This window comes from Macaca mulatta, chromosome 2, assembly GCF_049350105.2.
Source record: "Macaca mulatta isolate MMU2019108-1 chromosome 2, T2T-MMU8v2.0, whole genome shotgun sequence".
Classification (NCBI taxonomy): domain Eukaryota; kingdom Metazoa; phylum Chordata; class Mammalia; order Primates; family Cercopithecidae; genus Macaca; species Macaca mulatta.
Window position 1 is genome coordinate 160,395,725 of NC_133407.1, and position 22,391 is coordinate 160,418,115.

Here is a 22,391-nt window from a genome sequence, read left to right on the forward strand (position 1 = left end):
TAGCTGTCCTAGTGATTCTTAGGCACTCACTGTGAGGAAGACAGTCAACAGTCCCAGAGCTGGGACCTTTGGAGCATGGTGGGAATCATGGCAGTGATGGTAATGAGAAGTTTTAACCCAAAAGCTGTTGAGAGCATGTGTGCAGTAGCCCCTTAGCTTAACTGTGGCCATCTCAGCTACACTCTTGGCATTTCCCTGCACTTCAATTCTGTGACCCCCAAACTGAGGCCTGCCTTAGTCACAGTCCTGCTGAAACAGGCAGGACTGCCCAGCAGACCTCCAGTCTCCCTTGTACCTGGGCAGTCTTTGCCCCAGTGAGCAAGCAGATGCAGGCCTTTCAGGGTTACTGCACACATGCTCTCAACAGCTTTTGGGTTAAAACTCCTCATCACCATCACTGCCATGATTCCCACCATGCTCCAAAGGCCTGTGTGGAGTCCCAGCTCTGGGACTGTGGACTGCCTTCCTCACAGTGAGTACCTAAGAATCACTAGGACAGACATACTGACATGGACAGGTGAACAGGCATTCACTACCCAGGGCTAATTGAGGCCCTCGTGGTCACTCTGCCCAGCCTTTCAGCTATCCACTTGCTATGCAAATGCCCTGTCCAGCATCCCCGCATGCCAGAGTGCCCAGCACACAGTTGGCCCTCAGGAAACACTGAAGGATGAAGTAAGCTCTTAGAATGACTGGCCTGCCGGAGACCTCTCGTGCCTCTGACCCCTCGAGCATTCTTGGGGCAGACTCTTAGCTGGAGACATTCTTTCCCAGGAAGCAAGATGGCGCCAGCTGACCTTGGATTGTAAATATCCCTCATTCTCCCGATTGCTCTGAGAACTGGGAATGGGCGGCCTGCCCTAGACTGGTGACCGAGCCCAAAAACAGGGTGGACTGAGCTGTTGGGGTGATGCCTTGAGGACCACTGGGTTCCAGAGAGTCTTCAGGAAGGATGCCCTGCCAGCGCCCCCTTGGCTGAGATTACTGGCAACAGGACCTGGGAAAACAGCATCTGGTTTATCTCTGTTTGTCGTCCACTGAGGAAAAATGAGAGTATGCTTCCTTCTCCAAGGCAGAGCTGTTTATATCTGCAGGTTCTTGACACACTCATGCATACTTTCACACACACAGACTGGAAGATAAATGAGTCCTCCACGTCGAACTCCTCAGCAGTGAGCAGACACTAACCAGATCCCAGCCCTTTCTCCTCGGGACAGATGTGCTGCCCTTGAAAAGGGGCTGGGGGCAGGGGTGGAGGTGTCATCAAGAGATGGGGCCCGTGAAGGGGCTGAGAGATGGTGAGAGGCTTCATTCCTCTGGAGGGTAATTTATGAAGACCTGGGCTGCAGGTGAAGTCTAAGTTAGAAGGGAGAAGAAGAACTTCTCAAGGAGAGATATGAGAGCCCATTGATGGGCACTTCTCAACACCTCAATGTGAGCTCATCATCTGCCCCATAACTGGTGCCCTTCTCGACTTTCCATCTCTATCAAGGTCTCCATAAATATTCAAGTTTCCCCAGGCTTGGGTGTGTCAGTCCCAAATCTTGCCAATACTTCCCTTGTAAGAATCTACTGGATTCATCCCTCCCTTCCAGCCCCAGTGCCGTCTTCTGAGTGCAGCAGCGTTCCTAGTCTGCAGACCCAGCCTCCAGACAAATGCTGCTGCCCCCCTTTTGCCAAGGAAGACAAACAGTTCTTCCTTCTGGGGTGGAGCCAGTGTAGCACAGTGATTAAGACCATGGGTTTCAGAGTCAGCTGGCCCTGGTTCAGGTTCCAGTGCCACTACTTCCTGGCTGTGTGGCCTGGAGCAGGTTGCTTAACTTCACTGTGCCTCACTTCCTTTGTCTGTAAAATGGTAATTCTATTTACACCCAGCCCATAGTGTTGTTCCGAGGATTAGATGAGGTTATACCTGCACACTGTAAGTATCCAGTAGACAGTAGCTGTTATTAAATATCATGAAACAACCCCAATCAGCAGCTCGTAGTGGCTCCTTATTGCTTGTGGGACCAAGCCAAGCTTCCCCTCATGGCAGACAGGGGTTCACTATCTGGGTCATTTGACTGATGCAGCTTCATCATCTGTCACTCTCTGATCCTGCTATGGTGGCCTCTTCACTGCCCCACCTGTGCTGTGATTTTTTGAGGACTGTTGCTTTCATTCAGAAGTTTCCCCTCCATACCCCAACCCTATTCAGCTCCCAGCCCAAACCTCACCCCATCCCTGATGCCTGTCTTAACCTCTTTGGCTGACAGAGGCATTTGCAATCTGAACCTAGCCATGTCATTATTCAGCATCCACTTGTGTGGTTTCTCCTGTGTTTTCTACCTTCACCATGAGTGCTTATGTCCCGTGGTGCTGGCCAGGTACTGTTGCCTCCCTTAATGTGGATATTTGGGAGTTGACCATATGATCACTAGAAGCTTCTCCATCAAATATGCAGAAGCCCTGTCCTGATTTTATAGGAACTGAAAGGTAAAGAGATGTTTCCCAAGGTTGCCAGATCACCCTGTGGTAGAAATGGGAGTGGACCTCTAGCCCAGAGCCTATGCTTCGCCAATCCTGATCCTCTGCTACCTGCGGGGGGTGCTTCTGGCCTGTTGGCTAAATTCCACAGCTCAGCAAGTGTCGGTGATGAAAGCCGGGCCCAGCCTTGCGAGTGCTGGCAGAGGGCTTGTTTTGACAAGAGCAATTTAGCTTAAGTGACTTGTGCTAGCACTTGGGGTGCTCACAACAGGGACCTGACTCACTCCTTTGTCAAAGACCTTTGTCCTAACTCCCTTGCGCCCTTCAGGGCAAGGAGTCATTTCTGTGAGACCCTGTGGATGGGAGCGTGAGAATCTGTCCCTTCCGTGGCCTTCATCCTTCCAGTTCTATTTTGGCTCTTGGGGCAGCCCAGCTGAGACTCGGAGGCTCCAAGAAGAGTTCTCCATCCCTCTGGTATCAATCCAGTTTGCTGCATTAAGCAGGAAAGCCAAGGGCATGGATAGTGCCCAGCGACAGAGGACTTCTAAATGTGCTGGATGATTTATAGCAGACTTCCTCTCTTCATTATTTTTGGCTCATGCTGAAGTCAGATTAGTCTGTATTCCTCATGTACATACCAGCTGCCTGGAAATGGCTGTGACTGGGACACACCAGTCATTACTTGATTTGTGTGCCCCTGTTCCTACTCGAACACTTACTGAATACCTGCTGCATGCTAGGTGCTGCGGAGGTACTGGCAGCTCCATGAGACTTGGCCCCAGCCTGGCTGGCTTTGGAGGAATGGTTTGCTGTGGATAATTCCTAGAGTGAATGAGAACCTTAACCGGGCAGGAGAGAACGGTGGTTGAATGTTGCATTGCCCACCTCTCGCAGTATCCCTGCCTTTTCCTCTGCTTGTCAGGGTTCAGCTTGTCCGGGTTCAAAGGTGGCTTTGTAGGCTCTACTTTCTGCTGTAGCTGTGGCCCTCTTTAAACAACATTTTAAAAACCAGTTGACACATATTCAGACATGCTAACGCTGATTTTTTAACAGAGTGGTCATTTGCTTAGGATAGCAGAGTACAAAGGACACACCCAGGGTTTCTTCTCACAGCAGCTCCCTTGGTGCAGACTTTGACAGCTGACTTTCAGGAATGATCCTGTTGCCAGCCTCTTGCCCAGATGGGCTTACCTGCCCTCGTTGCTGGTGTGGGGCACAGGCACCCAGTGGTTTTGGGGGTGGGAGGCAGGCATGTGTGTTCCTCTTGAGGTACTCTTGCTCTGTCATCTTAGGCATGTGGCCAGGAATAGCATCTGGTGTCATGGGCTTAAATTCACTCCAGTCTGCCTTTCTGAGGACTTGGGGCTTTTTCCCTCCATCTCAAGCTCTGGGAAGGGGTGCTGCTTCCTCCAAATGGGGAGGAAAAGGGACACTCCCCTATCTCCTTGTCTGGGTGCCCTCAGGATGTGGGTGCCATGCGTGGGCTGATAGCCTGCTCAATCGGGCATTGTGATGTTTCCCTGGATCCTCCTGCATCCTGGGGAATGTCATTCTCTGCTTATGTGCTGGGGTAAGAGCAGTGTGGGCTGCTTCTGAGTCCTGAGGCCCTGGGGCACCTTTTGCTTTTCTGCCCTTCACTATGTAGATATGCAGGGGTAGGGGTGGGGGACAATCCGGCAGGAAACTGAGCTTTAGATCCCATGCTACCCACACCTGGCCTGGCTTTCGCTGCTGATGGGGAGAGCCCTGAGGCATTGCCCACAATGGGTGCAGAAGTGGCAGCCTCATCCCCAGCTCTTGCTCTGTTCTCCAGGCCTGGCTGAGAGAGATATTGGCTGCCATGTGCAATGCCACGAGGCTCAGGACCAGAACCCGGCTTGGGTCCGGCCACGTGCCACTTCCCCTGGGAGCCAGTACTCTGGTAAAGCACCCAGGCCTGTGCCTGGTGCTTCAAGACAGTTGACAAATTACCGATGTTCTTATCTTCTCCACTCTCCTCAGGGGACTGCGATCGATTGGTTGGAGCTCTCAGTTTCTTGCTTTTACTAAACCTAGATAGGCAGTGGAAGAATAATTGCTTTCCTGACATTTTATATTATCGCCTTATTTAGTCCATCACCTTAATCTTTACACAGTCCTTGAGAAGTAGATAGTATCATCCTATTTTGTAGGAGAAGATTCTGAGGTTTACTAAGGTTAAGTTACTCAGTCACCACCACACATAGGAAAAAGGATGTGAACTTGGATACCAGGTCCCAGCCAGATCCCACGTTTTCCCCACAGCATGCTTCATCTTCTTGAGATACTGCAGAGCTCACTCCTTCTTTCCTCTGGGCCGCTGTTTGTTACCGTGCAGAGTCCGGCCACTGTGCTTCCTTCCGTCTTGAGAATTAGCCCCTCTGTCTGCTTTGTCTCTGCTCTGGTTTCTGGGCTTGGTCCCAGGTCTTGTCAGGAGCACTGCTCAGATGCCTTCAACCATTCTTGGAGTGGCCTTGGTGTTTTCACACCTCCAGCCCCATCCTGCCTTCCCTGGACTTTGTGTGCCCTGTGTGCTGTGATTTCTCCCTTCTGCCCCGGTGCATGTGGTGGGAAGGGAGGAGGAGGACGTGAGGGAGGAAGGGAGAGGGCAAGGGGGAAGGAGGGATGGGATAGGGGCTTGCCATCTGGATACTCAGACCTAGAAACACCTGCTGTTTGCAGGTGTATAAGGTCAAGGCTAAGCTGCTGTAACAAAGAGACACCAAAATGCAGTGGCTTTAAGAAGATGGGAATTTATTTCTCTTGTGTCATAGTCTCAAAGTGATGGGATCCAGGTTGGTAGGATGATTCAGTTCCATGGGGTTGCTCCACCACTCCTAAGGACATTATCCTCATTCATATGGTCAAAACTGGGTTTGGAGCCTATCTGTGTTCTAGCCCAGAAGAAAGTGTTTGATAACAGAATGGGAGGTGACATGGGAGCTGCATGTAGCACTTCCATTCATACCCCACTAGCATAGTCACATGACCACACCTTGCTGCAAGAAGGGCTGAGAAATGCTGTCTGTGGCTGGGCAGCCATGTGCCCAGTGACTGTGTATTGCCTGGGAAGAATGGGGCAAGGAATTTAGTTGGACAACTTACAGTCTCTGTCACAGCCTTTTAAAAATTATTATTTTTAAATAAAAAGGTTAATCTTAATTATTCTAAAGCGGGCAATGGTGTGATAATCTATAGTCCATCACTTGGAGCTCAAGCTGAGAATATGTTTCCAGGGGCTAGGGAGTGTGCAGGGCAGGTGAGTCTGCAAATGAACATTTGCCACTCCTCCCACTGGCCGTTTTTATAGTCTTCCATCATAATGGTTGAGTTTCATGGCTCACCCTTTGGCATTAGGTCATGTCTCCATTGGCCCTGGGAGAGAAGACTTAACACTGTTACTCCTCATGCCCCAAGAATTAAGGCAATCAGTGCTTCCTGTGGCTGTGGTGCCAATTCTGGTCACCCTTCCTACCCCCTTGTTAGCAGCACAGCCAGGAGAGAATGGAGACCAGGGCAGAATCTCCTGGTTTCTCTCTGGGAGGCTGAATGACATCGCAGATAAGACTCCCCAGAGTCCTCAGGATGTCAGTGCTCTTGGGAAGCAGCTGAGAACCATTTGGTCACATTCTCCCATTGTACATAGAAAGAAACCTTATAGGACCCAGAGAGCAGAGGAGTTTGCTGATCTGGCCCAGCCTGTGAGGAGAAGGGCTGCACTGCAGCAATCCAGGCCTCTTGCTGTTCACCAAGCCTTTCCATGAGATTCGTTTGCACATTAGCTCGTTTCTCCAGTAGACTCAATCTCTTCTGGGGATTTCCTAGTGATATGCTCAAGGTCAGCCAGCAAATAAGGGACTCTCCAACACTTCAGGCTGGGTCTCCCAGTTCCCAGACACTCACAGGGACACACAGACTTGTCTCATGTCTCATCTCCCTGATAGAAACCATCTCCAAATGCTTAGTGGCCATGGCAGTTAGTACCACACTCATCTTTCATTTAATTCTGATGTGGGCCTGGGCATTCCTGCAGGTAAGGATTGTCTTAGTTCATTTTCTATTGCTGTAACTGAACACCACAGGCTGGGTAACTTATAAAGAATAGAGGTTTATTTAGCTCATGGTTCTACAGACTGGGAAGTTCAAGAGCATGGTGACAGCACCTGGTAAGGGCCTTCTTGCTCATCATGATGTGGTGGGAGGCATCACATGGCGAAAAAGAGCACGTGTGTGCGTGTTAGCTCAGGTCTCTCCTCCTCTTCTTATAAAGCCACCAGTTTCATCATGGGGCCCCACCCTGATGACTTTAATCCTTATTACTTTCCAGAGACCCCACTTCCAATCTGCCTGTGAATTTGAGGATTAAGTTCCCAACAAATTAAATTTTGGGGTACATGCAAAACCATTGCAGAGACCCTGGAGCCCATCTCCTACCTTGTGTTTGATGCTCACCATCAGAGGCAACTGGGGGTCTGGGACTGTCTTCTCTTGTGAGTTGGAATGTTCAAGGCCTTAAAGGTACCCTGCAGCCTTCAGTTTTCTTTTCATCCATGTATTCATTTAACAAGTATTTATTGTGGCCTGATATGTGTCAGCCTCTGTCCTGGATAATAGGGTCACAGCAGTGAGCAGAGGAGACCTGGCTCCTATTTACTATTTTTTTTTTTGAGACAGTCTTGCTCTGTCACCCATGCTGGAGTGCAGTGGCACCATCTGAATTCACTGCAACCTCTGCCTCCTGGGTTCAAGCCATCCTCCCACCTCAGACTCTCAAGTAGCTGGAACTACAGGCATGTGCCATCATGTCTAGCTAATTTTTTTTTTTTTTTTGAGACAGAGTCTCACTCTGTCACCCAACCTGGAGTGCAGTGGTGCGATCTTGGCTCACTGCAACCTCCGCCTCCTGGCTTCAAGTGATTCTCCTGTCTCAGCCTCCCAAGTAGCTGGAATTACAGGTGTGTACCGCCATGCCCAGCTAATTTTTTGTATTTTGAGTAGAGACAAGGTTTTGCCATGTTGGCCAGGCTGGTCTAGAACTCCTGACCTCGAGTGACCCACCCACCTCCGCCTCCCAAAGTGCTGGGATTACAGGCGTGAGTCACCATGCCTGGCCTCCCATCTACTTCTCAGCCCTCCAGATCTCTAATGGCATTGTTAGTCCCAGCCTGTGTTGGTTTACACCTGTACAGTGTTAGCATTGGTGTCTTATAGCAGGTGTCATTAGCTCCATTATAGAGACGAGTGCATTCAGATTCCTGTAGGTTGCATGACTGGCTCCAAGTCATAAGACTGGCCCCTGGGGCTCCTGACTCCCAGCATAGCACTCCTCTCACTGTATCTTCCTGCCTCTCTCCCCTAGGCAGTCTTTGGGGCCCCTAGATCCCTGCTGAGGTGCCCATGGTCCCTCCATCCCCACAGGGCAGCCTGTGCAGTGCTGAGTAGGGCCCAGGCCTGCCCCACAGAAGACACGGCCTCATCTAGGTTCCGCACTCAATTGGAGGTTAGGTAAGCACTTGGCGGCAGTTTCATTTTCTCTTTAGTGTTTTTTTCCTTCTGGATTCTGCTGACCTAAAATGAGCCCCAGAGGTGAGGAATGGAAAGAGGGAGGAGATGTGGGCGTGAGCAGATCAGGCTAGGGGATGGGGGAAGGCACCAGGGAAGCCGCACTTCACCTGTGTAGGGTGGGAACCAGAACTCTGAGTTCAGGTGGGCTCCTTCTTCCCGCCCCTGAATCTGACTCCAGCCTTTTGTCAGCCCCCTCCCTCCACCTACACGGCTGGCACCACCCTCAGCTGTCACCACTACTCATGGGAAACAATGAAAGTTTGTCTGATTTTCCGGGAGAGGAGGAGGAAGCTGAGGGTGGGAGAGCTTGGGGGAGTGGGGATAATTATTCTCCAAGATGAGATTTTTGGAAGAGAGCAACTTGATTGCACTTGGAGGATAAATAAACTTCTAGCCCACAAAACTTCTTGCCAGGCCACAAAGCAAACATCTCCTTATCCTAGAGGTCAGAGAACTGCAGGAGAAGCAGTTTGTGGGTGGGCGAAGCATCATGAGCTTCCTTGGAAAACCTTTGCAAGGTACTGCTGGCACGCCAGCCTCTCCTTGTCCTCCCGCCCCAACTCATGTCCTTGGTTTTTATGGGAACATGTCTGCCTTTCTCCGCTGCTTTGTACATGTGATTCCCACGCCTGGTCCAGGGATGAGGTGGGGGCCGGTGCCTGGCATAGATTCCGAAGGACTCCGGCTTCCTCTGGGATTCCCCGTGGATCTAGCACGGTTGGATGGGGGACTTTTGTGTGACTTCCAGGTATGACAGGCCTTCTTAAAGCTATAGCTTATATACTGCAATGCTGAGCATTCCGTTGCATTGCAGGAGAACGGAAGGCAGAAGATTTGAAATCAGGGATTTCTCTAAAAGTCTTTATAAGTAGCATCTCCATTTAGAGGGAAATGCAAATTGTCCCTGCTTGAGCAGCCGGAGGCCCAGGCTGTGACCACTCCACGGACTGTCCCAGATGGTGAAGACCTTGGGCATCACCCACAGCCTCTCAGTTTCATGGATGAGGAAGCCGAAGTTCCCAGAGGAAGGAAGCTGAACTTCCCAGAGGAAAGGTGACATGCCCAGAGCCACATGTTTGTTGTTTGCAGATCCAGGCTGAGAACTCATACCTAAGTTCCCAGGCCTTTCTCCACACTGTGCTGCCTCTAGATGTTCATTCATTGCTCTTGAGGATGCCCTCCTCCCCGTGGTTTTAAATTCACGTATTCTCCCAAAGCCCCAAGGTTTGTGATGTGCAAGAGAGGTGAATTTTGAGTCTGATACCCTTCTCTAGACTGTCCTAGATACCTCAGTCATCACGCCTGAGCCCCTGTCATACACCTCCATGTCCCTTGGGTCTCACCTCCAGCCCCCCTTCCCTTTTCTATTGCCACATCTCATGTTCCTGAAAGCCACAGAGAATGACTGTCCTGGTGTACCATCTGAAATCGGCCCTGAGCTTGGCAGATGAATCTGAGCCTTTGGGAAATTACCCCCTCAGAGGCAGTAGGGAGGCAGATCACTCTGTGGGCCTAAGGTGGGCCACCAATTGCCCAGCAGTTTGATATTCCACAAGTAACCTGGGATCTGTCCCTCATCCACTGTGCTCCAGGTCCCTCCTGTCCTGGCTCCCTTGTGTACAACATGAGTGCTGTCCAACAGAAATATATTGAGAGCCACGTATGTCCTTCCAGCTATTCCAGTGGGCCAAAACGAAAAAACAAAGAAAACAAACGAACCCACCGGTGAAAGTAATTTAAATAATACATTTTATTTACCTAATATTTCCAGAATATCATTTTATCATGTAATGAATAAAAAACAATTTCAGACTCCAGTGTATTTTATATTTACAACACCCCTCACTTCAGACCAACCACACTGCAAATGTTTCTAGCTATGTGTGGCTAGTAGCTCCCGTGGTGGACAGCTCAGTTCTGCGGGGAAGTACGGTGCTGCCCTCATTTGCCTCTTTGGCCCCTCCCCTCCCTCTGCCTCTGGATAAATCAAGTTTCCTAACCTCCATGCCGTATTCATTCAAGCTGTGACCCACTTGTTCTCCCTTCACTGCCAAACATCCAGAGTCACCTTCATTCACGGTCCCCTCAGGACCTAATGACTTAACCCCTTATAGCTCAACTCCTTCCTCCTCTACCCAGTCTGCTCATCCATCTCTTTTCAACCTTTTCCACAACACCTGATTCTGTTGACTTTCCTACTCTTGCATTTAGCTTTTGTGACACTTTCTTATTCATAACCCATTCACCCCAAAGCCAGCTCCTCCTGGACTTCCCTAAGTAGATTATGAACCGAAGCTCTCTTCTTCCCGTAGGTGCATCCCCCAGGCTCAAATACTCCTTGCAGATGCCTTGCTTGGGGGCCACTCTGCTTTCCCTTCTCAGAGTTCCAGCCTCTCCCAGGCCCCTGGTCCTTCTCCTCTGTGCTATTTCCATAGCCCTCTTTTAGGCTCTCTACTTCTAGCATCTTCCTTTTCACTGCCTCCTTTCCAGCTGTCAGTTTAATCTACCCAAAGTTCTGCTGTGATCACATTTCCCTTTTGAAAGCTGGCAGCATTAGAAGTTGTAATAACAGGGGAACATGCTTATGTTACGATATTGAGTGAAGGCCGGGCGCGGTGGCTTATGCCTGTAATCCCAGCATTTTGGGAGGCCAAGGCGGGTGGATCACCTGAGGTCAGAAGTTCGAGGCCAACATGGTGAAACCCCGTCTCTACTAAATATACAAACCTCGTCTTTACTAAAACTACAAAAATTAGCTGGGCATGGTGGTGGGCGCCTGTAATCCCAGCTACTCCGGAGGCTGACAGAATTACTTGAACCCGGGAGGCAGAGTTTGCAGTGAGCCAAGATCGCGCCACTGCACTCCACCCTGGGCAACAGAGCAAGACTCCGTCTCAAAAAAAAAAAAAGAAAAAAGTGAAAACACAGGATACCAAATTATATAAACAGTAAGATCACAGTTTTATGAAAGCAAAAACAAAAAGCCATAAATAGATTTTTTAAAAAAGGAAGTAAAAGGAATAAATGAAAACGTTAATACTGGTTGTCTTTGGGTGATAATTGATTTTTTTTCCTTTACCATGATTTTGAAGTGTTCTATAATGAATGTACATTTTATAATTTGGGGAATTAATATACTTTTTATTTTTGTAAATGCAGCCATCAAGAGTTTTTAATGCCTCCTAGATCATGTGCTGGTTCCTTACTCTGACATAGAAAAAATTCTTTCATGATCTGGCCATAAACCCCCTTGTCTCATCTCTGACCACCTCTCCTTGCTTCTGGTCAGCAGTGACTACCTGGTGTTCCCAGTGTAGCCCTGGACTCTTCTTCCTCTGCCCCATCCATATTGATGCTGTTTGCGTCACCTGTATGCCCCTCCACTGGGATGCCGCTGGCCAGGTCCTTCCCATCTGCAGACGCTTCTCCAGGAAGGGTCCTAGTCCCCACTGCCCAGACATGATTTCTTTTTCTATTTTGAATCTCTTTTCCCATTTGACTTATTCTCTCTGGTTTTACAGGCATTTTCATTCTCATTTTATCTCTTCTGTCAGAAGGAAAGATTCTTCAGCCTGCCGTACTCACAGCACAAGCATGTACTTTTTTCTTTCTTTATATAAGTTTATCAGTATTTCTTTTTAGAGTAATATATACAATAGAAACGTTGGAGAGTATTCATTGGTATAAAGAAAAAAAAGTAAAAAAGCACTTATCATCCCACCACCTAGAGATATTCCATCACTGTTAACATTTTGAAATGTATACATGTGAAAAACTGGGCTCATGAGGTATATGCAATTTCATATTCTTTTTTCCCCCACTTCACATTGTATTTTGGAAAATTTCCCACAATGTTGAATGTTATTTAAATAAGACATTTTAAAGGCTTTGAGATGTTCTAGGGTATTGAGCACCATAGTTTTATTTTATTTTATCTTAAGGCAGAGTCTTGCTCTGTCACCCAGGCTGGAGTTCAGTGGTGTAATCATGGCTCACGGCAGCCTTGACTTCCTAGGCTCAAGTGGTCTTCCCACCTCAGCCTCCCGAGTAGCTGGGACTACAGGTGCATGCCACCATGCCCGGCTAATTTTTTATTTCTTTGTAGAGATGGGGTCTCACCATGTTGCCCAAGCTGGTCTCAAATTCCTGGCCTCAAGTGATCCTCCTTCCTTGGCCTCCCAAAGTGATGGGATTACAGGCGTGAGCCACCGTGCCTGGTGAGAGCACCATAATTTATTTAACTGTTCTCCAGTTTTTCAACATTTAGCTGTTTCTAATTGTTAACTTTTATAATCATCCTTGGACATAAAGCCCTGTTCAAGCTACTGAGGTTTCTGTGGTATAGATTCCTGGGAGGGAACTAATTTATTGGGTTAAAGGGTATGAATATTTGGAAAGCTCTTCATACATATTGCCAAACTGGTTTCCAGAAAGGTTATGCTGATCTGCATTCCCACTGATAATGTAGGAGGGCGCCTATTCCATTGCATTCTTGCCAACATTGTTACTATGAAAAGAAAGCTTTGATATTTTAATAGGCAAAATACTGCTTTTATTGTTATTTCTTTGCTTACTAGTGAGGGTTCACATCTTTTGATATCATACATTTGTAAATCATTTGTATTTTTACTTTGAATAGCTTATTCATCCACATTACCCATTTTGTTGTTGTTGTTGCTCAATTCTTTTTTTTTTTTTTTCCAAGAAGGAATCTTGCTCTGTTGCCCAGGCTAGAGTGCAGTGGCGCGATCTTGGCTCACTTCAACATCCGTCTCCTGGGTTCAAGTGATTCTCCTGCCTCAGCCTCCCGAGTAGCTGGGATTACAGGTGCGCACCACCACACCCAGCTAATTTTTTGTATTTTTAGTGGAGACAGAGTTTCACCATATTGGCCAGGCTGGTCTTGAACTCCTGACCTCATGATCCACCCACCTCAGCCTCCCAAAGTGCTGGGATTATAGGCATGAGCCACTGTGCCCAGCCTTTTTTTGTTGTTAAATTCTACCCATTTATTGTTAATTGGCAAAATACTTTGTATATTAAGGGTGTTTCCTCTGGCATATTCTCTGGGGACTGAATGTTTATGAAATTAACTTGAGAATAGAGGATAGAGATTGTGGAGCCTGCAGAGTCTATGTCCTCCCAACCACTTCCATACCTTGTCTGACTTCCCCACCAGATCTGGAGTCCTAGAGGGCAAGGTGGCCGGCGGCATGGTTTCCCAGTGCTAGGCACTCAGTCAGTGTTTGTCTTGTTCATGTAAGCACTATTACATGAAAGCTGTTATTTCTCTCTGGTTGCGCAAAGCATGGGGTCTTCCTAGGAATAAGTAACTAAAAATAACAAAAAATAAAATGTACAATGTGGCCACTTCTCTCTAAAGGCACAGCTGTGCAAGTTATAGAAGACATTATCTCCCTTGCAATTGTTGCTATTTACTTTACAAATTTAAGGGCATTAAAACCGCAATGAGATACCATCCTCACTCCTGCTAGGATGACTATCATGAAAAAGATAACAAAATAAGTGTTGGCAGGGCATGTGGAGACATTGGAACCCCCATGCAATGTTGGTGGGGATGTAAGGTGGTGCAGGTGATTGGAAAGCAGTTGGGTAGTTCCTCAAATAACACAGAGTTGCCGTGTGACCCAGCAATTCTGCTCCTAGGTATATCCCCAAGAAAACAGAATATATCCATATAAAAACATATACATGAATGTTCATCACAGCAACATTATTCATAATAGCCAAAAGTTGGACACAACTCAAATGTCTATACCTGATGGCGGATAAAACAATATATGGTAGATCTGTGCTGTGGAATATTATTTAGCTGTAAAAGGAACGAAATGCTGATACAGGTAGAGCATCCTGAATCTGAAAATTTGAAATCCGAAATGCGCTAAAATCTGAAACATTTTGAGCTCTGACATGACGCCACAGTGGAAAATTCCACACATAAGTACTTAACACAAACTTTGTTTCATGCACAAAATTATTTTAAAATACTGTATAAAATTTCCTTCAGGCTACATGTAGAAGGTGTTTATGAAACATAAATGAATTTCATGTTTAGATTTGTGTCCCATCTCCAAGATATCTCATTATGTATATGCAAGTATTCCAGAATGTGAAAAATATCCAAACTATGAAACACTTCTGGTCCCTAGCATTTTGGATAAAGGATTCTAAGTCTGTGTGTGCTACCACGTGGACGAACCTTGAAAATATGCCAGGCGAGAAAAGCCAGACACAGGAGGCCACCTATTTTTCACTTCCATTTATATGAAGTGTCCAGAATAGGCAAATCCATAGGGGTGGAAAGTAGGTTCGTGGTTGTCAGGAGCTGGGGGAGGGTGGGGTGGGGAATAGGCAGTGACTAATGGGCATGGGGTTTCTTTTGGAGATGTTGAAAATGTCCTAAGGTTGGTAGTGATGGTGGCACAGCCTTGTGAATACACTAAACACTACTGAATTTTGCACTTTAAAAGAGTGCATTTTATGGTATGTGAATTGTATCTCCATAAAAAATAATTAAGGGAAGCTACGCTAGAGTAAGACTTGGCTTTGTGAGACAGGTGGGCCTTTCTTACCCATAGCTGTGAGTTCCCTAGAGAGAGTGACCCCAGAGGACATTCATCGAATCTGGCAGTGGCTGGGAGTAGGTCCCTAATCAGCAGTACTTTATGTGACCAGGATCTATGAAGAAGGCCTGGGGCGCCTGGGACAAGGGTGAGAGAAAGTTGAGTGTCTCTTTATTAAATAGAATAAAACAAAACTAGATCTAAATTAAATTGGGATAAATAACAGCTTAGTACAGTAGAGTAGGATGAACTGTGAGCTCAGAAAGAGATGGCTGTGATCCCAGTTCTGCAGCTGCCTTGCTGTGTAACTCCAGGCAGGACCCCTGCCTCGAGCCTCAGTTTCCTCATTGGCAGAGGGGGATGATGCTGCCTAACTTGCTTATCTTATAGGGATTTGATGAGTGTGAAATGAACTACATGTGAGAAAGTGTTTTGCAGACTGTATATTGCTGTACCCAATTACTCCTAGATACTTGTCTTTCTTCACATTTTAGTCTATTTTGTTTTTCCTTAAAATGTATTAAGCAGATGCTAATTGTTGATTTGTCAATATTTCATGCTCTAATTTTAGTAACATTAAAGTTGTATTAAACATTGCACTTTAAAATCGTATTTCAGATTGTTTTTTTCAGACACAGTTAGTAGCTGGGGTGGGCATGAGACAGGGAATGTGGTCTATGATGAGACTTAGAGAGCGTTGATGCTGGCGCAGGAGTTTGGGCTTTATCTTACTGGTAATGGAGAGGCCTGGCGGGTTTTAGGGTAGGAAAATGTCGTAATGTTAAGGGTATCATTTGAGGATCTCTGGCATAGAAAATGGTGTTCACAGAGGTGGAGGCCCCTCAGGAAGCATCCTCAGTTCTTGAGTCGAGGGGGAGTTCCAGAGCAAGGGAGAATGACAATCCCAGAGCAGCTAGATCCTAGCTGGAAAGGAGAGGAGAAGGGGGATATTGTCTGGGCAGGACCCTAGTGAGCAGAGAGATGGGCTTGATGATGTTTGTCCAGAGCCAGTGGTATAGAACTGGCCACCTCCTTGAAAGAGGACCTCGTCACAAAAGCCCCCAAGCAGATATAATGCAGGTTTGATTACCAAAACACATACAGCAATCTTGATTCTTTGTGAAAGGAAAAATTTTAGAGGTGTCACTCATTGTGATTAGAAAAACAGTTAAAAGTATGTAATAGTTAAAAAAAAAATTAAGCACCTAATCGAGCATGGTGCAGTGTACAAGGAACCATGCCGATATGCCTTCTAAGAGTATATAATTTAAGATTATTCTTCCTTGAATTATTTTATTTTATATCTTGATGGGGTTCCGCCGAGGTTCCCTGAGCTTCCCGCCACCACTGTGTAAGACAAATGAAATTCAGTGTAGGAGGAAGGAACTCTTGCTAGGATGTCAGCTTCTTTTATTTGGGATTCATTTCGTTGTTAGTTTTATGTGTTTGTAAACCAACAAAGGACTAAATCAGGAAGGAATCGTGCCTGTCTTTAGGGCTGGGGCCAGGGGACACCTTGCAGGAGAGGGCTTCTCCTCCTTTTCTGCTAGCCAGAGCAGGGGGAGCTGGTCCTCTGCCCCCAGGGTCCCTGAGGTGGTCCAGCATCTTGTGGTCCTCAGGTGGATTTGGAAAATCAGATCTCACCTCTTTGGCTTGCACTTCATCAGGGTGATTACAGACTCTGATGCACAGGGAAAATGCTGTAGTCTGTTTACTCTGTCCTCACAAGTGGAGGAAGATCTGGAAAAGGGAGTAGGGAAGAGTGGACAAGAGCTTGGGGAGAGGGTTGTCATGACTGGGGGAGGGCAGGTGTGGTTTGAAAAGGACCCCTGGTGGGGTTACCCAGTAAAATATGGGTCACTCAATTAAATTTGAATTTCAGATAAACAATGAATAATTTTTTTTAGTATAAGTAGGTCCCAAATATTGCCTGGAACCTTCTTACACTAAAAGATGTATGTGTTGTTTGTCTGTAATTCAAATTTAGCTGAATATCCTGCTCCCTCCCCCATCACTAAATCTGGCTCCCCAGGAAGTTCTGATTCCTACCACAGCCACCACCATTCACCTGTGAACGATACTGCAAGGAGCAAGCTGACTTATCAGCAACAGGAACCGCATAAAAGAGCAAACTGAGCAGGGGTCTTCCCCAACTCATTTCCTTCTACTCCAAAACCATGCATTTCTCACTCCCCTTTGCCTTGTACCATTCCCAGGATTATCCAGCAGCAAGCCTATTGTAGTAGGCCCACAGAGCCCCCTGAAAACTCAGAGAGGAGAGGCAGAAACGACCGTAGTGCCTGAGGCCGGCGGCTGGGGTTTCTTTGAGTCTTCCCGAGGAGACACTGCACAAACTGAGCACCGTAACTTCCCACTCTTGGCTCAGATCAAACCTGCAGCCTGCGGGCAGCCAGAGATTGGGTTTCAGAAATGCTGGGGTTTTAGAAGTATTAAATATTCCTCGGCATCTCCCCTTGGTTTTGACTCTGAGAAGAGAGTCAAACATTCCCCTTCTAGTGGAGTCCCTCTTGATGTGGTCCTGTGACCCCCTGGACCTTGTTCACTTGGACCCCATCCATCTGCAGGGCTTGTTTTAAACTTTTTGTTGTTATTGTTTTGGAGTCAGGGTCTTGCTTTGTTGCCCAGGCTAGAGTGCAGTGGTATGGTTATAGCTCACTGCGGCCTCTACCTCCTGGGCTCAAGTGACCCTCCTGCCTCAGCCTCCTAAGTAGCTGGGACTACCTGGTAAATTTTTTTATGTTTTATTTTTATTTTTTGTAGAGATGGGGTAGCATTATGCTGTCCAGGCTGGTCTTGAATTCCTGGACTCAAGTGATCTTCCCACCTCGGCCTGTCCACTCTTCCCTACTCCCTTTTCCAGATCTTCCTCCACTTGTGAGGACAGAGTAGACAGACTACAGCATTTTCCCTGTGCCTCAGAGTCTGTAATGACCCCGATGAGGTGCAAGCCAAAGAGGTGAGATCTGATTTTCCAAATCCACCCAAGGACCACTTCCCAAAGTGCTGGTTTTACAGGTATGAGCCACCACATCCGGCCGCTTGTTTTAAAGCAGATGCTGAGGCTACTCCAGGTCTGCAGTCTGCTGTATTGTCGGGTCTCCTTTTCACTCCACTTGGTGTAATGTGGGCATATGTCACATGCTCCCCCATACCACTGACTCCCTACACACACACACACACACACACCCCCCACTTGTGTTCCATGTGGTTAGATGTGTCCCATGAGGCCAGCACAGGGAAAACCAATAAACCCTTAATTAGGCCCTGTTTACCTGCTATTGTGAAGCCTCAGCAGTGACTGATATCTGTTACTATTTACTAATTAGGTCCTTTACACAAGGACAGGGTTTATACTTACTTTTACTGTGCCTGTCTTTATGGGGGTGTAAGAGGTGGCTCATTATTTGGTCACTGCTTGAGTGGAGAAGAGAGCCCGGCAGCATTTGGACATACTTTCTTGTCCCCAAAGTGTGAGATCATTTTCAAACTTCAGACTCCCTTTGTGTGTAAGCAGAATTCCATCAGATTTTACCGATAACCTCCTCACTATTCATAACCAAAGCATCTGCACAGGGACCTTAGCACCCTTTAAGACCTGGTGCCCAGATTCCTGCTTTTTTGGCAGATGGTGTGAGTGTGTGTGAGTGAGGCAGCTATTAATCTCTTTTTCACTTTCAGGTCCAACTTGCTGAAATCCGACCTTTCCAATAGCCTTGCTCAAGACCCCACCCTCAAACCACAGCACCCTCTTTCTGCCTGCCTGGTTTTGTGTTTAGTAGAAGAGAGATGAACACCAAGGCACACTAAGCTTAGCAAAGCCATTTGGATGGATATTGGGTTACCGTGCATCTTTTTACCTGGATTTGCACTGTCGGTTGCTATTGGCCTTCTGGCTATAGGAGGAGTCAGATTACAGCAGGAGAGACCCAGAGGATTAGTACAGAGATGCTGCAGCAGACACTTGATAATTACTTTGGGGGTCATGTCTCAAAATAGACTCTGGCCTCTCTTTCTGGCCTCAGAAAGAGGGAAGGCCATTCTTTCTCTGTCCAGCCATCTGCTTATGTTTTCTCTATTAGTTTTGATCCAAGGTTGGTTGAACCTACAGATGTAAAACCTGTGGATATAGAGAGCCAACTATACCTTTAAAAATTTTACTTCCAATTGGTATTTACTCATATATAAAAGTAGGCTGCTTTTTGTATATTAATTTTATATCCTATGACTTTTCCAAACTTGCATATTAATTCTGGTAATTTTTTAAATTTTTTGATGTTCTTCTATGTAGACCATCATGTCATCTGCAAATAGAGACCGTTTTATTTCTTCCTTTCTAATCTGTGTGTCTTTTGTTTCTTTCTCTTGTCTGATTGCATAGGCTAGGACCTCCGGTGTGATGTTGAATAGGAGTGACAAATAGGCTTTGTTGCTGGTCTTAGGGGAAAGCAGTCTTTCACCATTAAGTATCGTATAATTTAGCTGTAGGTTTCTGTATATGCTATTGATCAGATTAAGGGACTTCTATTCCTAAGTTGGTAAGTTTAAAAATTATTAATGTATATTGCATTTTGCCAAATGATGTTTTAGAAACTATTGAAATGATCATATGGTTTTTAAATTTTAGTCTGTTAATATGGAAAATTACATTGATTGCTTTTTGAAGTTGAACCAGCCTTCATTCCTGGGATTAAGCCCATTTGGTCATGTTGTATCATATTTTCATGATGCACTAGCCTGTCTGAGGCTAGCTCCTTATCTTCTCCTTCCCAGTTTCTCCTGTCTCACTTCTGTTTTTATCACCTGGCACCTTCCTCTCTTTTCACACAGATCTCCCCTAACTAGATCATCCTTCAGAATTCCCTGTGGCCTACCCCTCCACCTTCACTTCCTCGTCTCTTCCTCCTTATCCTCTCCCAGTGGTTCCCAGTGACTTCCCAGAGGCCTGTTTTTGGGATCTCACTTCATAATCACAGCATTGGTTACTGCTTCAGGCCACGGTCTATTTCCTCCTGGACTTTCTTCTCCCTGGTCTTAGGGGCTCTTCCTTCTGTGTCAGCTCTGCCCTGACTGGCTCCCAGCCACACACAGGTCTTTGTTCCCTCATGCTTTGGGCTTCTGTGGCAGTGTCTGGACCCGTCTCCCATTCCTGCACTCTTGCCTCTGATGAATCTTCCAGAAGCCACGGGCTCATCCAGCCACTCTTTGGTTCAACAGTCCTTTTGGGGGACACAAACATTCCATCTATAACACTCTTCAAGTGGATTGTCAGTTTCTGAAGAGCAAGGGTCTTCTTTCCTTGTGATAAATAGGTTGGCTTTTCCTATGCCGTGTGTTTACATAAAATGACAGCGATGGGATTCTAGGGTAGATGGGGTTGGGGTGGAAGAATATGGGAGTTATAAGTCAGCAACAATAGTCGGCTGAGGCAGTGGAGCTGGAAATCTGAACTTGCCCCTTCCTGGAAGGCGCATCCAGGAGACACATGGGGAGCTCAGGGCATTCTTCAGCCGGTAGGGAGTAAGAGTCTGAAATGGGAAAGAGAAAGTCTTTTCATGGACTGGGGCATACACACCATGCAATGTCTCCAGGGAAAGGTGGTACCACATTCAGCAAGGAGCAAGGGCAGGACCACCTCAAAGCTGTGGTGGGCAAAGCCTTCAGGTAGAAAGCAGACCTGAGTCGAGAGCCAAGAGGCCCCTTGAGAAGAGCGTAGGAGTCATCTGCCGGGGCCACTGCCAGGTAGCCAACATCCCACAGCAAGGCCCTTTGGGATGCAAATGGCCAAGTGCCTTCCATACCCCAGGACTTGGGACCAACACAGGCCTCCTGAGGGCTGAGGGAGCCACAACAGAAGGTGCAGCGACTGACCCGGGCTCCCCTTCTGGAGCTGGGACTAAGAAGGAAGTTTTTGGAGGGAGTAACTGAGGTGCAGCTCAAAGCCCCCACAGCCTGGGAGCCGGAGCATCATTGTGTGGCTCTGTCCCATGCGGCCCCAAGTCAAGGACAATAGGACCCATGTACTCAGATACCCAGGAGCTCTATCTGCCAAGAGAAATTTTGCCTACGCATCACTCACTGGGATCTGAATGTACCATATAACCTTGCTTTCCGCGTCGTGTTGTATTGTGTTTCGTTTTCCCTTAGCTTTTCAGTAAGTATTTCCTTCAATGGAATTCCAGCTTCAACTCTGCTGACCTGGAGGGTCAGTTGTATTTTTCCACACACACATCTCAGTTGTTGGGAAGCAGGGGAGTGGCAGGCACTGGCCAGCTGGTGTGGTGGTTGTCAGAGGGCTGGTAACAGAAAGACCAGAAGCCTAGGGAGGAAGGAGTGGAGACCCACTGTGGCCACGGACCCTGACTGGCCAGCCTTGTCCTTTCGTTCCCTAGAGCATTTAGCACAGTGCTGGGGACCTGAGGGGATTTGAGAGGCCTTGATTCGTTGGAGCTGATCCCTGGGGGAGGGTGGCCCCTTGCCTGTGCTGGACTCTATCACACTTTCAAAAGTGTAATCCCAGCACCCTTGTGACACCTTCCTTGCGGTGGCCCTCCTGCCTCCAGCACATACACAGCTCTGTCACAGTACATGTAACCTTTTCATTTCTGGTACGATAGGCATGTTTAGTATGATTACTAGGTGATTCAGTGTCCTTAAAAGACATACCCCATGACAGGCCAGCCAAACTTCTGGCTGTGAGGACATCAGAGAGCCCGATCGATTATGCCCGGCTGCTCCCAGTGGTTGGCTGCGTGTGGGGTGCCCTCAGCATTTGTTTGCCAGTGCCAGGTGTGAGTTTGCTGAGACAGGGGCTGAGGGCTCCACACTTTGGGGCCAGGAGGGTCAGGATCTGAGCTCGGTGTGCTCCTCTCTCCCTCTGCAGCTTGTCTCCAATGTTCTCATTTTCTCCTGCACCAACATCGTGGGTGTCTGCACCCACTACCCAGCTGAGGTCTCCCAGAGACAGGCTTTCCAGGAGACCCGAGAGTGCATCCAGGCGCGGCTCCACTCACAGCGGGAGAACCAGCAACAGGTGAGTGAGCCCCCTGCCCTTGCGCAGTGGGAAGGAGTGGAGACCCGAGTTGCGCCTCCCCTGAGCGCCTGGCCTGGGGCAGGTGGTGCTCGTTACAGCTGCCAGCCCCACTCCCTGGGAGGGGCCCAACCCGTGGGGAATGTTTCCCCTGGAGAGAGTCCAGCATTCCAGGCCCTGTGGGAAGGGAGCTCTACCCTGCCCGTGCCTAAGGCCAGGTGCCCATAGCCATGTGGTGTCCCTGTGGTTTGCAAACAAGCCCAGCAGCAAGAGGGTCCCTCCCTCCCTCCCCACATGTCTCCCACTCCCTCCCTCCCCACACGGCTCCCACTTCCTCCCTCCCCACACGGCTCCCCCTCCCTCCCTTCCCACACGGCTCCCCCTCCCTCCCCACACTGCACCCCCCTTGAGCTGGAGTAAGGAGAGAAGCCAGCGTTCCTAACTGGGATTAAGTGCTCCACAGGGGAGGGATGAGGGAAAAGAAGAGACAGGAGCTTCATCCCCTGAGACACCCCACACCTGGCTATTCCTCTCTCTCAGTTCTGGGGTTTGGTGGTTCAGAGAAGGAAGAAAGTTCCATCTCTCCCTAGACCTGCCTGGGCCAGGGAAGGCAGGCCATTCCCAGGGTTACAGATTCCTGGTGCAAAGAGGGACCTGCCCTGTGTGCACCACTCTTGGGTGGGGTGGGAGCAGAGCTAAGGGCCACATCA

The 22,391-nt window shown here is 47.9% G+C and overlaps 1 protein-coding gene across 4 annotated transcripts in view; it reads left to right on the forward strand.

Moving 5' to 3' along the window:
• Positions 1-22,391, forward strand: part of ADCY5 (adenylate cyclase 5) — a 164,562-nt gene that overhangs the window by 73,721 nt on the left and 68,450 nt on the right. For all 4 annotated transcript variants that reach the window (XM_015130012.3, XM_077993792.1, XM_077993793.1 and 1 more), the window contains one exon: positions 21,535-21,684. In XM_015130012.3, the coding sequence (XP_014985498.1) occupies positions 21,535-21,684 (150 nt within the window). The remainder of the gene's footprint in view (positions 1-21,534; positions 21,685-22,391) is intronic.